This window comes from Melopsittacus undulatus, chromosome 3, assembly GCF_012275295.1.
Source record: "Melopsittacus undulatus isolate bMelUnd1 chromosome 3, bMelUnd1.mat.Z, whole genome shotgun sequence".
Classification (NCBI taxonomy): Eukaryota; Metazoa; Chordata; class Aves; order Psittaciformes; family Psittaculidae; genus Melopsittacus; species Melopsittacus undulatus.
The window spans coordinates 77,749,661-77,769,395 of NC_047529.1; the positions used below are offsets into that span (position 1 = coordinate 77,749,661).

A 19,735-nucleotide genomic window follows, 5' to 3' on the forward strand; every position below is an offset into this window, starting at 1 on the left:
GGGACCTCGAAAGATCATCTAATCCAACCCCCCTGCAAGAGCAGGGTAACCTAGAGTACATCACACAGGAACTTGTCCAGGTGGGCCTTGAGTATCTCCAACGTAGGAGACTCCACAACTGCCCTGGGCAACCTGTTCCAGTGCTCTGTCACTCTCACAGTAAAGAAGTTCTTCCTGATGTTAATGTGGAAGCTCCTATGCTCCAGTTCACACCCATTGCCCCTTGTCCTATCACTGGATATAACTGAAAAAAGCCTAGCTCCATCATCCTGACACCCACCCTTTACATATTTGTAAACACTGATGAGGTCACCCCTCAGTCTCCTCCAAGCTAAAGAGTCCAGGCTCCCTCAGCCTCTCCTCATAAGGGAGGTGTTCCACTCCCTTCATCATCTTTGTGGCTCTGCACTGGACTCTTTCAAGCAATTCCCTGTCCTTCTTAAACTGAGGGGCCCAGAACTGGACACAATATTCCAGATGCGGCCTCACCAAGGCAGAGTAGAGGGGGAGGAGAACCTCTCTTGCCCTACTAACCACACCCTTTCCAATGCACCCTAGGATGTCATTTGCCTTCTTGGCCACAAGGGCACATTGCTGGCTCATGGTCATCCTCCTGTCCACCAGGACCCCCAGGTCCCTTTCCCCTTCACTCCTTTCCAGCAGGTCAACCCCCAACCTGTACTGGTACATGGGGTTGTTCTTCCCCAGATGCAAGACTCTACACTTGCCCTTGTTTAATTTCATCAAGTTTCTCCCTGCCCAACTCTTCAGCCTGTCCAGGTCTCGCTGAATGGCAACACAGCCTTCTGGTGTGTCAGCCACTCCTCCCAGTTTGGTGTCATCAGTGAACTTGCTGAGGGTACACTCGGTTCCCTCATCCAGGTCCTTGATGAAAATATTAAACAGCACTGGTCCCAGCACCCACCCCTGGGGTCTCCACTAGTCACAGACCTCCAGCTAGATTCTGCCCCATTGACTACCGCTCTCTGCCTTCTTCCTTTCAACCAGTTCTTGATCCACCTCACTACCTGATCGTCAAGCCCACACTTCCTTAGCTTATCTATGAGAATGCTGTGGGAGACAGTATCAAATGTCTCACTGAAATCAAGAAAAAACACATCTACCGCTTTACCATCATCCCTCCACCTAGTCACTTCCTCATAGAAGGCTGTAAGGTTGGTCAAACATGACTTCCCCTTCATAAAACCATGTTGGCTGTTCTTAATGACCCCCTCATCCTTGATATGCCTAGAGATGGAGTCAAGAATAAGTTGTTCCATCACCTTTCCAGAGACGGAGGTAAGGCTGACCAATCTATAATTACCCAGGTCCTTCTTCTTGCCATTCTTATAGACTGGTGTGACATTTGCCATCCTCCAATCCTCAGGCACCTCTCCCGTTTCCCACAACTTACCAAAGATGATGGAAAGTGGCCTAGCAATGACCTCCGCCAGCTCCCTCAGCACCCATGGGTGCATTCCATCCAGACCCATCGATTTATAGATGTCCAGATTGCATAGCTGATCCCTAACCCAATCCTCATCTACCAAAGCAAACTCCTCCTTTGTCCTGACTCCTTCTGGGGCTATAGGAATCTGGGACCCCAGGGGAGAGTCTGCAGGAGTAAAGACAGAAGCAAAGAAAGCATTCAGCACTTCTGCCTTCTTTGTATCCTCTGTCTCCAGGGCACCCACCTCGTTCAACAGTGGGCCTATATTGCCTCTTGTGTCAGTTTTCTTTGCTATGTATTTGAAGAAGCCCTTTCTGTTGTCCTTAACCTGACTAGCAAGATTAATTTCCAAGGAGGCCTTAGCTGTCCTAATTGCCTCCCTACATCCTCTAACAACTGTCCTATATTCCTCCCGGGTGGCCAGACCCTCCTTCCATAATCTATAGATTCTCCTTTTCCACTTGAGTTTGCCCAGCAGCTCCTTGTTTAACCACGCTGGTCTCCTAGATCCCTTACTTGATTTCCTACCCATTGGGACGCTCTGATCCTGAGCTTGGAAGAAGTGGTCCTTGAATGCTGACCAACTATCTTGAGCCCCTTTACCACCCAGTAGCCTTTCCCATGGGACTTCCCTTAGCAGTTGATTGAAGAGGCCAAAGTTGGCTCTTCGGAAATCCAGAACTGTGGCCTTGCTAGGTATCCTATTCCTCCCACACAGGATCCTAAACTCCACCATCTCATGGTCACTGCAGCCAAGGCTGCCACTGACCATCATCACTTCAACCAGACACTCCTTGTTGGTGAGTACTAAATCTAGCAGCGCTCCTCTCCTAGTTGGTTTGTCCACCATTTGCATTAAGAAGTTATCATCAATGCACTGGAGGAACCTCCTAGGCTGTGAATGATTGGCTGTGTGAGTCTACCAGCAAATATCGGGGTAGTTAAAATCCCCCATGAGGACTAAAGCATGTAGGTGCGAGGCTACTTCCAGTTGCCTGTAGAAAGCCTCATCAACTCCTTACCACACCAGGCAGCTGCATCTTTTTCTCCACAATAAAAGTACAGTTCATTTAAGAGGGTCCAAAGTGAAAAGCTGCAATCTTCAAGTGGCAAAACCCAAACCCAAAACAAGTTGCAGAGGTTTTCAAGCATGCTAGTCACATTTATGATACAAACTGGAAGAAGAAATCAAAGGGACAGACACAGAAACCATCATGCAGACTTCAAAAATCATGCTTTATGGCTCTGCTACCACTGATTCTGTGAACAGTGAAGAAAACCTGCTTAATTCTGCTCACTAGCCATTTACCTGCTTTTCTGGATAAACATAAACTCAAGGTGGGGGGAGAAGATTTAAATTAGACATTAAGAAAAATTCTTCCTTATGAAGCTGGCGAGGCACTGGCGCAGGCTGCACCAGAGAAGCTGTGATTGCTCCATTCCTGGAAGTGATCAAGGCCAGGTTGGATGGGACTGTGAGCAACCTGGTATAGTGGAAGGTGTCCCTTCCTGTGGCAGATGGGGTGGAACTAAATCATATTTACAGTCCCTTCCAAGCCAAACCATTTTCTATGATTCTATACAAAACACTTGCCCCAAAAACCAAAACTGATCAGTATTTAAGGTGTTTGGTCACTGCTGATAGTTACCTGACCATCAACAAAACCTGTTTTCTCTATTTTTTTTCTTGGGTTCACATTTGGAAGGAGTTATATTCTGAAAGTATTTGCATTATTTCTTATGTGAAAAATCAGTAGGTACAGAAACTTGCTTTTGAAATTTGAGGCACTGCTGCAGTGAGCACCACACCTTGGAATCTCTTTTTAGAATGTATGCTAAAAGAATAAATATTTCTCTCCAAACACTGCACAGCTGTCACCAATTGATGATGCACACACATATCAAAATACAATTTAAAAAACACCAGCACCAAACACACTGTTGGATCAATTCTCCCTCGTCCCCTTTCCAGTTCATGTAGTAATTGATTTTGCACCAGAAACAAAAACAACAAAACAAACAAAAACCTAATCTAAACAAAACCAATACTACCCAGCTATCCTAATATCTAAGGGGAGAATGAGTCTCCCTATATTTGCCCTGGGAAGAATACTGCTGGAAAGAGCTGTGTATTCACCCAAGAGCCATTCTGGCAAAAAGGCTCTCCTGAGCAAAGTCACATCACAAACGCAACACTTGAGAGAATGCTACTTCAGTAAGACCAATTGACTCGAATAAATTGAAAGGTTAAACCCTGATAAATCCCTATAAAATCCATTACAAAAACCATACAAAGCATTACTTTGCATTGTGTATTCTGAACTATAGCACATTACTCAGAAAACTAAAGGTGGGACATTTCCTCTCTAGAGGTAAACTGCATTATCACATACAATTAACTGAGCAACAGAAAGCAACTGCATGGCTGATGCTGAAGAAAACAATAATGACTGCCAAAGAACAAATGTTAAGAAGGAACAGGGACTTCTACAGAATTTGTCTGAGGGGTATAGGGGAGTGTAACACAATCAGAGATAAATCACAAAAGGCTGACTGTACTGGTAAAAGAAAAAAAACAACAAAACAAACAAACCAACCAACCAAAAAAACCCAAACAAAACCAAAGCCAAGTGTTAAATAATCAAGCTAGAAGGAAAATTAAATGCAGGCTTTTCCTCTCTGAGAAAAAAAAAAAAAGGATAGTAAATAGTAAAGAGAATACTTTCAAGTTACTGTAAAAAGTGCCAGTGATTTTTTTTCCACTCAGCACACTTAACGGCAGTACATATTTACTTCAAATGTCAGTGAAAATTTCATGTTCTATTAGGCTGTGGCAGAAAGCTGTGGACCAGACTCTTAACTGCCCCTCTCAAGTATTACAGACATCTGAACATGCTCAGTCCCAAACACGTTGTAAACAATACTGGAAACTACAAAACACAAGTAAACATTAATCTTCCCAACCCTTCTACAGCTAAAGAAAACACGAGATCAATTCGCAGTAAACTTCTGTGTGGGCCAGCTGGTTTACTGCTTTACCGGATGACTCCACCCAACCATGCCCTACACATATCACCATTTTGATAATTAGGCGGGGGACAATCAGTAAACCATTGACAGAAGTATGCATGTCTGATTTAACACTCAATATAAATCACAGGAAATCCTTAAGGGAAGGCTTGAATCTGAATGGCACTTCAGGGACAAAATGAATCCACAAGGATACTCTTATCACCAAATCCTAATCCGTCTCAATGAAAGCAATTCCCAAGGTAATGATCTTGCAAAGTATGAATCAGATACCAGCCAAATGGCCATATAAGCATAGAACACCTTATGAGACAGACAGCACTGAAAGTCTTCAAGATGATCAAAGTAATAGGTAGTTTTAAGGGTGGATTTTTATTCTGATTTTGTAAGACTTCCTAAACCTGTTTTGTTACTGTCTGAATTGCAAAAATAAATTTTTTTACAAGTTCTCATCCTAACTCAACTGTACAGAAATGCAACAGAGAGACACAGTGGGTCAAACTTGCATTACTCCTCCAGAATGATCAATTATTTCTTCTCTAGTAGGATGTTTAACAGCTAACCCAATACACCTTGGAATCACACCTCAAAAAAACATCCCTATCCAACTGTGCTTCACTCCTCCAACTTGGCCTTGTGTCACACTAAAACATTAAGTAGCATGACTTACTGCCATACCCAGTGTTGTAGCTTCTGTTGTTAACTAAGTCTACTGCTTAACAGGGATGCAAATTGGAAAATTCTCAGTGGAGGACTTGAGACAGAGAGGCTCATGTGACCCTGACTCACATCCATTCTCTGGTAAGAAGAAGACCCTCTCACCATACAGTTATCAAATATGCCACGCTCCTTTTCCAGTTTCTCAGAATGTCCTGGAACTGCATATACACTCCTTTTTTAATTTTCCCTCCACATCCAAAGCCTCACAAAGTCTTGGGATGCTCTTTTCAAACTTCACCCAGGCCTAGTCAGCTTGGCCATTTCAAGTGTCAGGAAGAGCAGGAAGCTTGACAACAGAGACCTGAGAACTGTTTCAATGCCTTGTTTAATCATCTCCCTGGGCTGAACATTACCAAAGGTCAGCTACTCCTAGCGGGACCCCACCAAGAAGTGATGGATGTTTCTCTCTGTCCCTGTCTGGTACTCTTCTTGAAAATTGTTTTTATTCTTAACACCTTTCTACTTCCCGTAGTAATTTTTTTTTACCTCCTTTTTTTCCTGTTCTTTCACCTCTCTTTCTCTCCCCACTTCTCCTCCTTTTCTTTGTGAGAGAGCATGGCAGAACGTTATTTACTGATGTATACCACTAGTTCATGGAAAACAAACAGAAACAGCATTCAATAGAGAATGGTAATATACAGTTGTCCTTTTAGTGATACTTTTCTTTCCATATTATTTTAGCCACCAGCAACCTACAGCTCAGTGATTCCTGAGCCAGCACTAGCTGATCTTTTTCATAAAATCTCTGAATTCCCTCCACTTAGGGAATTCAAATTTACTTTTCAACAAATGTAAGTCTTTAGCATGCCAAACAACTTTTGGCAAAGGAGCAAAATTTAATCCAAAGCTGTGCAAAGAAACACTTTTTTTTTATATATTTGGAAAAAAAAATTGTGACATCATCTCACTGGTGACACTAAATTTACCTAGCTTCTCCACTGGAGAAGACAGTGATCTATGTCTTCTGCATTTACAGCACTACAGACCCCTACCCCACCATCTTCCAAACAACACTGCTCTAGCCCAACGTATGTATTAGTATTCAGTAATTTCTCATCCAGACCTTCTTCCATTCTTTCAGCTGTTCTTTCTGCCCTTCTCTATACATGCAGTTCAATCAGAATGGTCCCATGAGGTGCAAACTAGACTGCATGTAGCATAAGACAGAGAGGTACTGGTAGCATAATCAGTTTCTGTTTCTTTCCTAGTAATTTTCAGGATTCCCATTTTCACTACTGATGAACTTTGAACAGACATTTTCATTTCAGTTGCAAGATCTTATTAATTACCAAATTAAAGAATTTCAGTGCCCATCACTGTGTACATAAAGCAAGGGTTGCCTTTTTCATACTCCTCAGCCTACATTACCACATTTTAACTTCATGAAATCATAGGATACCATCTAACAGTCAGTACAGCAATGTTCTTTTGCAGTCCCTCATGGCCAGCTGTTTAGTACCAACATTCTGAATAACTTAGTATTCTCAATAAATTTCTCTGCCTCATCGTTCTACCCCTTTTCCACAGCATTTACAGATACATTGAAATTCACAGATCCCCATCAGAAACACATATAAGAATCCAAAAAGAAAAAAAGATTATTTATTTTTACACATGAACTTTTCTGCCATCTCTTCTTTTAGCAGTCATTCATCAATGTAAGGATGCACTTTCCATAGCAATTGAATTTCTTTTGAAACTTTTGGGGATGGAACTTCTCAATTACTTTTGAGAAATCCAAGTAACACCACCTGGTTCTTCCCTGTCCATGTGCCTCCCAATTCTGGCAAAGAACTCTCATATATACATGATACATTATCTTCTTTCATAAAATTTACACCAATTTCTCCTCATTTTACCATATTCACCTGTGAATTGTTTCAAACAAATTCAGTCTTCTACTTCTTATCACGTCTAACAGGGATATCTTTGCTGTTCTTACATTAGTTAACAATAACAAAAAAATCCCAAAATAAAAACAAACAAGCAAAAAGAAAATCCTAAAAGACTCAGTTTTTAGTATCATATCCTAAAACAAGCATTTCCTCCATACCACTCTCTACACTGTAATCAGTCAATATTATCATAAAATAGATGGAAAATTGTCATCACAGGGACTTAGCATGCATTTTTTGGGCAATGGAAAAACTGTTATTTCTCCATGCACATGATTCAGAAAGAACAGGTTTCAAATGCAACAAATTTATTAAATAAAGGTGCATTTAAATACCATATCCAAGAACAAACAGACTGAGCTAGCATATAAGGCCAATTATATTCACAGTCTGATAAATGGATGTAATGATTGTACAGCAAATAACAATGATATTGAGAGTTAAGAACCTACATGAAATGTAATATTCTAGTGCACATAAAAGTTAGATTTAAGCGTATCATTAATACTCCCTTTCACTAACATCATTCTAAGTAAACAAAGTCCTATTTCTAAACTTTTTGGGAAAAAGATACAGGCTTGCTCGAAGATTTAATAAACTGTATAAATTACACATTGGAAGTGGAGGAAAAGGCAAAAAATATTGGTGATGCTATAGATAAAGCACAGAGTTCCAGCTCTGTATTTTTTATTTAATTCTGCCAAGAAAAGTAGTCTTCAAGAGAAAGATTATTGAAAATCTGGGAATTCAGCAGTTCATTTCAAATTTTTGATTGTTCATTAATGCAAACAATATTTTTATCATAACAATTGTAATTAAGAAAGTGCTTAGAAAGTTAAATCTATTGTAAATATCAGTAAAGAACAAACTCTACTGCAAATCACTGTCATTTACAAGGCAGTATATTACACGGTGCTAAGCTACAGTCTAACATTTCTCAAGTGAAGACCAGGCAGCATGCACACTAACCCCTGGATGGTCAGTCATTTACAGAGCAAGTTACTGCATCTCCATGGACCGCACACTACAATTCCACAAAGCCCAGCACTTAATTCCAATATCTTTCACTACTTTTATTCAACAGGCAAGAAAGAGACAGTCAGGTGTTTCCTTACCAAAATTTTGAATGAAAATTAAAATGAACTACTAACTTCATTAAAATACAGATTCATAAATAATATATCCTTTTTCATACCTCTGGCCAAATCTTATAAAGGTGGGAGAAGAGTGGCTTAGAAATATTTTTTCATATAAGACTAGTTTTGCCTCTAAAAAGCCTGAAAGCTATGAATACCTCTCGTCTCACATGATCCAAAGGAACAGATATTCATACAAATGAATACCTGTTACACTGTTACAGCAACTAAGGGAATAAGCATTTGAATACTGATACTCTAAGACTCAGACCAATCTCCGAGATTACAAGAAGCAGTATCAGGGATATCAATTACACATATCTTTCCTGAAATATATTTACATTTTTTCTGGCTGCTCCAGGACACAACACTAACCAGACACTGTATATAATACTAAATGTACGCAATTTTGAGACAAAATATATACTTAGAAGTCAAGCCTAATACATATTACCTTAACAAGTTATTTTTTTCTCATTTCAACAACATTAAATCAAATCCAATTGTATATACAGAAATAGTCACTGAATTGCTTACCAAATATTTATACCACCACACTGCAAAGAACAAGAAAAGAGTATTGTCAGTTATTGCTTTAAAAACAGGAAAGAATAAAAAAATTTCTATTACATTACATTTTACACACTCTCCTGAAATTTAACCTCTAGGAAAAGTTACTTAAATTATGTGAGCCCATCCCTCAGTGAACAGGACTTTTCCTTCATGCTGACTAGGACCTAGCAGCCCGAACTCTTACTTAAATCCAACCAGCACCTTATTGCTTGCTCTCTACCTTGCACAGAAATATTAAAACATATATGAAAGATGCGTATATACGACAACCAGAATGGCAGATGCTCCATTCTGTATAAAGGTATTTCAGTTCAGAGAGAAAACAATGAAAAGTTATTTTCTTCCAGTAATCAAGCAAGACAATATGAGCTGCCAAAATTCAACATTTAAAAAAAGCACAGAAGAGAGGGTTGCAAGTCAAGAGCAACTATCTTAATACAACTGTTTTAAAATATTTAAAGCACATGATGTATTTTAAATTAACAAACATAAAATAATAGACAATTTGCCTGATATTCCAGTGTGTCTTTCTTTTACTGGTGCACTTAATTGATTTATAAAAAAATTCAAAGCAACCAAGAACACTTGCACGAAAAGCTTACCCCCTACACGGCAGATGTATTATACAGCACTCTTAACATATGTTTATGTTTAAAGAGGACATATGAATATTCATCCTAATTGAGTGGATAAGCAATTAAGTGAAATAAGATAGAGCAGTCTCTTCAGGCCACCACATTTCAATGCATGAAGAGGTCAGGTGTTACCATCAATGCTTTTGCTCAGTCCTTCTCCTGCCCCTTTCATTTTGAAGAAGCACAATTATGACTTTCAGATGTACCGAACCTGAGCAATGTAAGACTGAATGCCAGAATTCCATTTTAGTTTTCATAAATTCAAACCAAAATGCAAGTTGCAGCCTATTTACAATTTCCTCTAAGCCCTCTTCAATACTACTTTCAAAGAAAGCTTTTAAATTCTGTTGGTACAGGCTGCTTTGTACAAATAAGACTATGAACACAAAATTGGAATTTAAAGAAACTCCCTGGATTCAACTCTGGTCTCCTGAACTGCATGTAACTATGAAACAAACATTTAATTCAGAACAGCCCCTAGAATGTACTTCACTTGCTCCTAGACTTTTACAAGCCATAAAATACAACTCCCATTTTTCTCTTCATAGTACCTTAGGATGTTTACTGCACAGGAACAAAAAGCTTAGAAAAAACTAAATGGACTGCGTAAAATAGCTAGGCTAGACTAAGCGCTTCACCAATGCTCAAACACCCAGCAACGGAAGGACTGATCAAAAAGTCCAGATGATATTTGAGAGGATATTGCACAAGAAAACAAGCCATATTAACAGGGGTATTTCACTTTCTGAAGTCTTCTCATTTTTCCTGCCATATGGCTAATTGTCATCCTTAACATTTTATAATTATTTTATAGCTAATTCCAGATAATCAACAGCAAAACTGTCGAGCTTCAGGAACAATGTCAGTTTCTCTAGATTTCCACCGGTGAGCTTCCGGGCTGTGCACACTGGAGAAGTGTCCTTCATTCCTGTTGCAATGCACGGGTTTTGTAAAGTGTGGTGCAGTATAGACTTAAACGCCTTTGAGAAGCCAAATATGATCACATCTCTGCAGCTGTAGCATATGAAATATAGGGACAGATCCTAAACATCTCAACAAAAGTTGTTCTGTAGTGTTGGTTTCAAAATGTTTTCTCCTTAGATATGGTATGATGATTAAATTCACAATGAAACTTCATGGTTTATAGTGCGTTGGATTTCTCCAGCCAATATATTTATGTTATAAATGTTCCTTCTTTCCTGCTAAGTGTTCCACTTAACTTTTCTGAAAATTAAGCAGCAGTGGCTACTACAGTTTACCTGGTAAACAAGATGTTATCTGAGGCTGTAATTTGAGCAGATTGAGAGAATAAAATTCTTTTTCAAATGAACCAGCTTTGTTTTCTTCATATATATATATAGCAGATTCAGTGTTCTAAAAAGCCATCCTGACAGGTATTTCCATAGGCCTCCAGCAATCTTATTAATACATTCTAAGCTTTTTGGACTTCACAGCTGGAAAATCCAAAGACATTTCTAAGGATGATTATTCCTCTTTTTAAAACTGAAATCGCATCTGTATCAACATATTAGTATTTTTACCTATCATGCTAATTTCTAAATTACCCATGAAGACAGCTCCCTGAAGTCATGCCATGAGGACAAGATTTTTCAACCAACATTTTTAGAGTGAGAAGCAATTTACAGTATTTTATACCTCTTTAAAAAAAAAGCTGTAGAACAGTAAGGATAGAAAACAAAGGATGCACATAATTACTTCTACTTCACTTTTTGAAAGTAATTAACAAATACTAAAAATGGAAAACCAAAAAAAGCTCAAGGAAACCCCTACTACTCAAACTCCAACTGAATGAGTATTTGGAAACACTGAACCCTAGTCCAAACAACACAAGATGATGGATCTTCTGAAATATGTTTCCAAAAAATGCATGCTATATTAATTAAAAATTCCAGTTCAAACATGTAAGACAGCTGTTTCTTGCCCTGCATAAAACACCCTGTGCAGCTGTCATCAGTGTTTGTAAAGGAGTATTTACTCCAATCTTTCAAAATTAATTTATAGGCAGAACTTCACAAAAAAAAAAGCAAGCTTAAGACTTCCAAAATAGGTGCCTTAGATCTCTCAGCTGTTGCTACTCTGCATCATTTTATTGCTCAGCCACCATCCCCCCCAAACAACTACTCCTTGCTACCACTGCCTCCTGAATTTCATCTCCACCTCCCTGCTTTTACGTATCTTTTTTGTCCTCTTTTGTAAACGGGAAACAAAGCAACCTCTACCAATGCTAAAAAAAAAAAAAATAGTCAACAGTAAACATGATAACAAAGGTGCTAAGCTGTACCTTCCATGTATGAATTTTATTATATTAAACAGGTGCATTTTATTTCTGAATGTCAAAGCATCAGAAAAATGCCCATTAGCTACCTTTGTATAATCACAAAGCCAGGAGAAGAAATAGCAATCCAGTATTATTCATTTGGAACGTAAAAGCAACAATAACAAAACAACAAACAAAACCAAAACATAAAAAAATCCCAACTCATACTATCAAAAATTGGACCCAGTAAAGCCAGGTAAGCTTTGTGGACAAACTCTTGAAAAAAGAGGAAAGTGATAAGTTGTTGCACATCCATAGTCACCAGTTTTGTAAAATGGTAGCTTGCTTGCCAAAAGCGTAACAGCACAAAGAGCAGGCTATTACAAGAAGCACACATTTATGGTGGAGAGAAATGTGGCAGAGGGTCATGGTGGCAACACACTCATTTCCTCTTACTTCCTCCAAATTTTAACAATAATTTTTAATTGCTGTTAAAAAAAGAAGAAGAAAAAAAAAGTCTTCTTTTGGTCAGTACATCTGGCAAGAAGAGGCAAAGACAAGAACTGGTAGAGCAGTACCTGAAGATCCTCTTTTAAAGAACATGTACCCTATAGTGTAGACGCAGCTGCTGAATAAGGTAAGTCAGCTACCTAGCTGACTGCTGCTGCTGACAGTGCTCCCAGAGAAATACTGCAGAAAAGCAGCTGCAAAGAAGCGAAGAAGTGGAAGAAACGCACACGCAATTCAGGGAAAGTTCATATACAGGAACAAGGACTACTATTATTTATGAGTTCAAAGACAAACTTGCTGAACTCTGGATACACACGTGAACAGACAAGCATCACTGTCCCAGGTCTCACAACAGAATTACATCAGCCATTGCTGAGGCCAGGAAAGTGGGCTCTAATCAAGGCTGAACCAGCCACTCAGGATAAATTTCTTGGTAGCTGTCTGGAGGTAGAATGATGGACCAATTTTACAGACAAGAAAAAAAAGTGGGCCTCTTCCTAAGTGAAAAAAATCCTCACAAAAGTAATCAAGCGTCTAGACTGTATTTTAAGATCTGCTTTATCAAGTAGTTTTGTTCTGTATGATTTTTTTTTCCCTGTAAAAAAGCCATTTGGATTACTAGACTTCACTTTTACAACTGCCACAGGAGAACAGATTGCTGATGGCAAACTCAAATAAGACCTGTTAAGATAATTTCAAGTACTTTGCTAAAGTTTGTACCCCCAGGCATGGTCTTCCTGAGTAGGTGAAAATCAAAGGATCTGAAGTGAAGTCATGAGAGTTGAGAAGTGCATTTATTTTAAACTACAAAACAGTTCACTGCACTCTAAAGGAGTAGCAGGCAAGATCAATACTCATACTTTAAACTATGCAGTTACAATCCAAAAGCATCTACCTTACCCTCCCAGACTCACAGGTACCTAATCTAAACCACACTTTAAGAAGAAATTTAAAGTGTATGTATCAAAGGCAGGAAAATAATCAGTGTCTGTCCTATCCTACTACACAAAAGAAATTAGATCCTTGAGCAAGATATGGATTAAATAAAACCCCTAACATTTTGGACATTACCACAGCCTCGCATGATGATGTCTCTACACAGCCAGAAGTCAAGATCCTGTGGCTGGAGAAAGTCCGAGGTCAGATCAGTATTTGAAAATGTGATATTAAAACTGTAAATATTCATTAAGCACACATGGAGACATTTAATAAGGTGAACACCAATTTACTATTTACAGTATCTTGAAGAGAAATGGGCTTTCTTTCCCTATTCCCTTTTAAAAAAAGGTAAATAGATGAAAGCCAGAAAAGTTAACTCTTGCTGGGATACAACAGTGAAAATATTTACATTTCACTGATATTATTCTTAATGTTTGTGACACCATAAGTGAAATTCTTACGTATTTTGCTGTCTCTTAAGGGAATTCATACAGTTTATACAGATTAAATGGTTTTCCTCTGAGCAGCACCATGGAATTATACAGCAAAATAAAACAGAAAACCTTTTTCATATCCAGCCCAAAGGTTAAGAATGAAAAACAGACAACTTTTCAGATGTGTGTTCACATGCACACCAAAATATCAGAGTTGGGTTTTTTCCTGAAAAATAAGAATAAAGGTAAACCAAAAGCTTTCATCCCAATTTGCTATAACAAAATTTAACAATTGTCAGACCATAACTGCAGTACCAGATAAACAAAAACCAAGAAAGCTTTAAGCACATCATAGTTGCAGAATCCTTCAAAATAGCAGAGGATATGAACGAATGTTGTGCATTTTTTTTAATGACTGGTAAAATATTAGAGAGAAGAGGAAACAGACACAAGTTTTCTCATTTTCTCAGCAGCTAGTAAAAAAGCTCTGCACATGTTTCAGGTGCTTCAGCTAACATGAAACATGCAGCAGAATCTGAGAAAAGTATCTTGCCAGGAAGTAACTTTCACCCTGTTCCTCTTCCACTGTTCCTCAAATGTATCACTAGTATCACTACTTGTACTAATCAAAACCCTGGCTCTTCATTCCAAAGAGCATCCCCCCTTTTTTTTTTTTCTCTCCCCAGCTATTCAGCATCAATCTCATATTTAGCATCTTCATGAGGCATAACACTTAGCTCTTTTTAGCATCAACTGCCATTCTTTCATTAAAAAGCCGCCTCTGTGACTTAGATTATGCCATGTAAAGAAGTCTAAAACAGAGTATTTGATTTACACTTCTGTACTTTTTTTGCACCAATACTCCAACCCTCAGTAATTAAAATGTGGGTTATTTCCAATGGTTGCATTTCTAAAATTGTTCACTAAACTCTTTCCCCACTGCCACTTAAAACATACCTTCTAAAGAAACATCATCATAAAGGTCACCAACAGACAATGAAGTGCAAGTGGAGTATACAGACCACAGCATTGCCACCAAATGATCAGCGATAGTTATGTCCCCACCACTGATCAATTTCAGGAAAACCAGTTAATCCAAAAGTAGCAGTGATCACTTATCAGCTTACATGGCTCTCACAACCATTCTAACATCTAATGCTCACTGTGACTGTACTTTATAATGAGTTAAGTGAGGACAACCATTTTCACTGTTAGAAACAGCTGAACCCCAGCCAAGCAATGCTGTGGAATTTTTATTTGTGACACCCTAGAAGACATTTAGATTAACAAAAGAAAATGCACAGGAACCCACATCACTCCTCAAGCAAACTGTAATCACTATCTTAATCTTAGAGTGGTTTATGTGCACCCTCATATGGAAAAAGACGGAGCATATTGCACGTCCATGACAGTTTTCCATTCAGTTCCCTTCTATATAAAAAGATCAGCACCCAAATGTATGGAGAAAAGGAATTAAAACTTTTCATACAAAAAAAAAAAAACTTAAATGAGCACAGCATTTCTGAAAGGAATAAGAAGATACATGACTTTCTCATTCCTGGGCTTCTAGGGAGAAGCTTTGCCTTAATCTTTTTTTAAAAACATACAATTGCCCTTTTCACAATCACCTCTCCAATATCATAATATATTATGTTGTAAGACAAATACAAAACCTGAAATTCTTCCACTACATTTCAAATTAAATTTGTAGCACTTGATTCAATAATGTAAATTCTTCGACTAGGTATGGTTTAGGATTATTTTAAGCTATCAAACTGCCCTAGGTAGGTTTTACCATTACTAACCTACATGGCCATAGCTCAAACCTGCAGGTGCCAGTCTCAGCAACTTAGAAAGTACATGTAATTGTCAATTATGAAATTAAATACTACACATATATATATCCATAAACATATATGTATGTATTTGCATGAGGTTTTTTGGTTTTTAAATAAGAAGAATGCTGAAAAAAATCAGTAAGGGCAGCATCATGCTCAGCAAGACTTAACAAAGCTCATATTACTGCAAAAAGGCCAAGTATTGCAAGAAAATTCTGGGGAGTATAGCACCCAAAACCAACTTCAGGTACAGCACCTGAAACCAATGTGAGAATGGCTAGGTTTGAAGCTGGCAGCAAGACTAACTCTGAACTATGTACAGAAATATTGACTTTTAATTATATATGTTTGCAACTAAAATATTACCATCTGAGTGCTGGAACTATGATGGTACCCATGCTTGCCTCTAGTCCAATTCCTTTCTAACAAAATACATTTTATGGAATGCATAAAGAATTTGAAACATTTCAGTCATTCTGTCACAAACTGTTCTTGAATTTCATGTTGTGATTTTCAGAAAAAAACTCAAGGCCTGAACTGAGACCTGAGAGAACATGATTCTGCAAGGTTTAGCCTCCATGGTGGCAACTGTAGTAAGTGATAAACTGTGTTGTATAAAACACTATCAATTACCTCAACAATATACTAAGTCAGTTGTATTATATTTTATTTTTTGGTTGCCAAGCAGTTTTAACTAAATAGTAAAATATCAACTGTTACATGAAAAGAATACCAAGCATGTTTTATTTAGGAGTGTGATTATTTCTCATCTAAATTTATCTTTCCCAAGATTTTCAGTCTTAGGGCTAATTTTATACATATGACTAGGTACAGCACTGACGATGCCATGTACCATCACTAGACATTGAACAGCTTTGCGTAATACCTGGCATTATCTCCAGTTGTCAGAGTTCAAATAAACTTCAGGTATTTCTTTCTAATCAAATTAATGACAAGCCTATGTTAATCATTTCAATTGTGACTGTCATAGGATAGGATAATATACACACATTTGGAGTAAGCTATCCTGCTTAGAAGGACAGTTGTCTTTATTTTAGCTTTACTGCATAATTCAAACACAATTCCTTAAGAATAAAAAAATAATTAAAAAAAAATCCCCTCCCCAAAACAAACAAAAAACCCCACCCCAACCCCAGAAGTACCTAACCCATAGACTTACATGTTTAAATGTACTTGGAATGTTCTTGCTGAAGCGTCATCTAGATTTCACCAGTAAGCTATATAAAATGCTATAAAATTACTAATGAAATCCAAACTGTGTAAGAGTGTATGGTAAAAGCTTCTATACAATTTAATCTACCCCATCTGTTGCTAAATTTAATTTAAATCTATTTTAAGCCAAAAAATCTCTAGAACACAAATCTGACATGATTTCTGGAGTGCAATATGACCTTAAAACATAATATAAACAAAGAAAAGGATTTTTAGATGTGAAAGACAAATATTGTGCAAGCTAAACACATTTAGATATAGCACAAACTACAATTTACAGACACGCATTTCAGATACTTTAAATATTTGTTAATCATTTCACAGTTCAAAATGCGAAATGCATATAGACCAGTTAGACCAGAGACAATGATAGAAAGTTAACGTGAAGTTCTACACTGGGTACAGAGGTGTTAGAGTGGCCAGCCATGACACTCAAGATTCACCAAATGTAGCAAGTCTTTCTTGTACTGTTTACTTCCAGGACCAGGGGTTTACTCATAGCATCTTTAAAACCTTCCCATCAGTGTAGTCCAGTATTCAAATACAGAAACAAAGATTAAAACTAAACTGAAAAGTCATTAAAACAAGTCTATTCATAGATGCCACTTATTTATACCATAGGAGGTAAGTTGGTCTAAGTGTCATTGCCTGATCTGCTGCATTTGCTTTTCCAACACCCCTAAATTTACTGTTTTTCAAGCACTTTAAGGTTTCAGGCATATTCTAAAACTCTCCTCCTCAGCACAGTTCTTACCATAAGTCTTCAGAGTTAATTATTTTTACAGTATTTATACCTGAGTGCTCAGCAAGTCAGCCAGAAGGTTTTTTTCTGTATGAAAGTGAAGACTGCTTATACTAGTAGGTATATACAAGGAAAAGGTTCTAATCTACTCATGTTCTTCTGTTCTTGTGAGCAGACCCTTCTTTTTCCCCACTTAATAACACAGCCCACAAGCCAATCAAATAAAAGGGAAAAAATAGTTCATAGTGTTTATTTTTCTTCTAGCTACAGGGTGACTTCTACTTAAGAATTCAAATTGCATGAAGTGCAACATCTGGAATTGCACAGCAGTTAGGGATGTCCAACTGCTACTGAGTTATGAGAGAGGAACTACCCATTTTAAAAACCTCTCTTACTGTGGCTTGTAGAAAGAACATGGTTGGCACACTGTTCCACGACAAATCAAATTAACGTTTTAAAAGCCCAAACCAGCACTGTATTACTTAAAATCATTAAAACTGCACCACCTCCTCACTGGGGATAGCAGCAGGGCAAGCCAGAGCTCCAGTATGTGAGTAGTCTCTAGAAGTATATACATTGTAACCAGAGTTGATACTGTCTATAGTTAATACAATTTAAGACACGTGACTTCCTAAAAAGAAAATACATATTTATTTCCCTTGCTCTTGCCTCAACTTCAAAATATAGACGACACAAACTCTTGCAATGAAGAGGAAAAAAGCAGAGTTGCCAAAAGAACGATCCTGCAATAAAATACACATTAACTATAGGCACAAAAGAGAAGCCAGGTGCCATACGAGTAATACCTGAGCCTGCAAGACTGTGTTTGTGGGTGCCCCAGCCCACTCTCAGCACAGTACTTTGGTGCACGACCACAGCAACGTGCAGCACATAGGGAATGCCTGCTTCCATCCTGAGCACAGAGAATACACAATTCTCAAACACGACGACGAGCCTTCGGGCCTTTGTACTCCCCACCCCAGATTTAAAGCACAGCTCCACGAAGTGTTAAAGGGCGCGCTGGCGAGGTCTGGGCACACATGTAACGAGCAAGGAGGACGAGGGTGGCAGGAGCACTGCACGGCTCTACAGGAAGCCCCCACCGCCTCGCCCGCGGCCACTGCATGAAGTTGGCCGGGCATCACTCGCTCCACCGCAAGCCCGGACGCACGAGGGGCCTCCTTCCTCGGCCTCCTCCCGCTCCCGCATGTCCTCGCCTCCAGATCTGCCCTCCGCCGACCAGTCTCCCCCAGCCTCACGGCGGAAGGAGGAGCAGGGAGGTGGGGGGTGGCTCCATGACCCTCTCCCCGCTCCTGCTTCCACGGTCAGCGACAACGTCCCGCTCCTGCCCGACTAGGGCACAACCCCCGGGAGCACCCCTCACACCAGACAGCCCCCCCGCCACCGTCTCCCCCGCTCCCACCCCTTCCTTGCAGCGCAGCGGGAGAGGGCAGCGAAGACGCCGACCCCGGGGCTCCGCCCGCTCCCCGACCCCAAGGGGAAGGAGCGGGTAGAGGGGTTACACACCTCGCTGTTAAAAGCTTTCACGGCCTCCATGTCGTGGTGGAGGCGGGAGCCGGGCGGCTTCTCTCTGCTGATAGCGGCCGGGCGGGCCGCGGCCGAGAGGGGGGCTAATCTCGGTCTGTGTGTGCGTGCGCGCCTCGCTCAGGGGCCGCCGGGCCTCCTCGCCATGGCGGGTGGCGCAGGGGGCGGCCGCGGAGGGATGCGGGGCCCGCTCGTTTCCGTCTCCTCCTGGAAGCACGCAACCTCCTCGCCCCGCTTCCCGCCCGGCAGCGGAGCCGAAGTCCCGTCCCGTCCCCTCCCCCGCTCGGCCGCGCCGGCAGGAGATGGAGGAACAACGCGCAGCGGTTGCGGCGCGGACACCAATATGGCGGACACACGGAGACTCCTCGCAGCGCAGCTCCGAGAGCAGCCGAGAGCGGCGCAGGCGGCTACAGCGCCGCCTGTCGGGCAGCTCCTACCCATCCGCCCGCCGGGCCGCGCCGCTGAGGTGTTGTCGGGATGGCGGCCCGTCCCGCCCCGCCCCGCGCCGCCAGCTACGCCTCCTCCATCCGCGCCCGGTCTTGCGAGCTGGCGTGAGGTGATGGGTCATGGACGGAAGGTGAGAAACGCCACAGTGTTTTGTCAGCGGAGGAAGTCCAGGAGTTGTGGGGAAGAAGCTGTTGTTGCGTGCCAGCCGGAGGCCGGAATTCCCAGAGGAGCGGTCCTACTGATACCTTTCCGCAGAGCCTCGTCACACTGCAAGGGCCACCTCGGAACTGGGAACTGCATGCAGGCTTGAAGAGAAACAGCAGGAAAAAG

At 40.2% G+C, this 19,735-nt stretch overlaps 1 protein-coding gene across 5 annotated transcripts in view; it reads right to left on the reverse strand.

Annotated features, from left to right (window-relative positions):
• SCAF8 (SR-related CTD associated factor 8) overlaps positions 1–19,303 on the reverse strand; it is a 95,186-nt gene extending 75,883 nt beyond the window's left edge. For 3 of the 5 annotated variants that reach the window (XR_004080711.2, XM_031049765.2, XM_031049763.2), the window contains exon 1: positions 18,941–19,303. Coding sequence is in view for 4 of the 5 variants with exons in the window: in XM_031049765.2 (XP_030905625.1) it covers positions 18,941–18,970 (30 nt within the window). In the remaining variant the exon portion in view is untranslated. The remainder of the gene's footprint in view (positions 1–18,940) is intronic. The other 2 variants (XM_031049766.2, XM_031049762.2) reach the window with 1 other exon arrangement.
• Between the last annotated feature and the right edge of the window lie 432 nt (positions 19,304–19,735).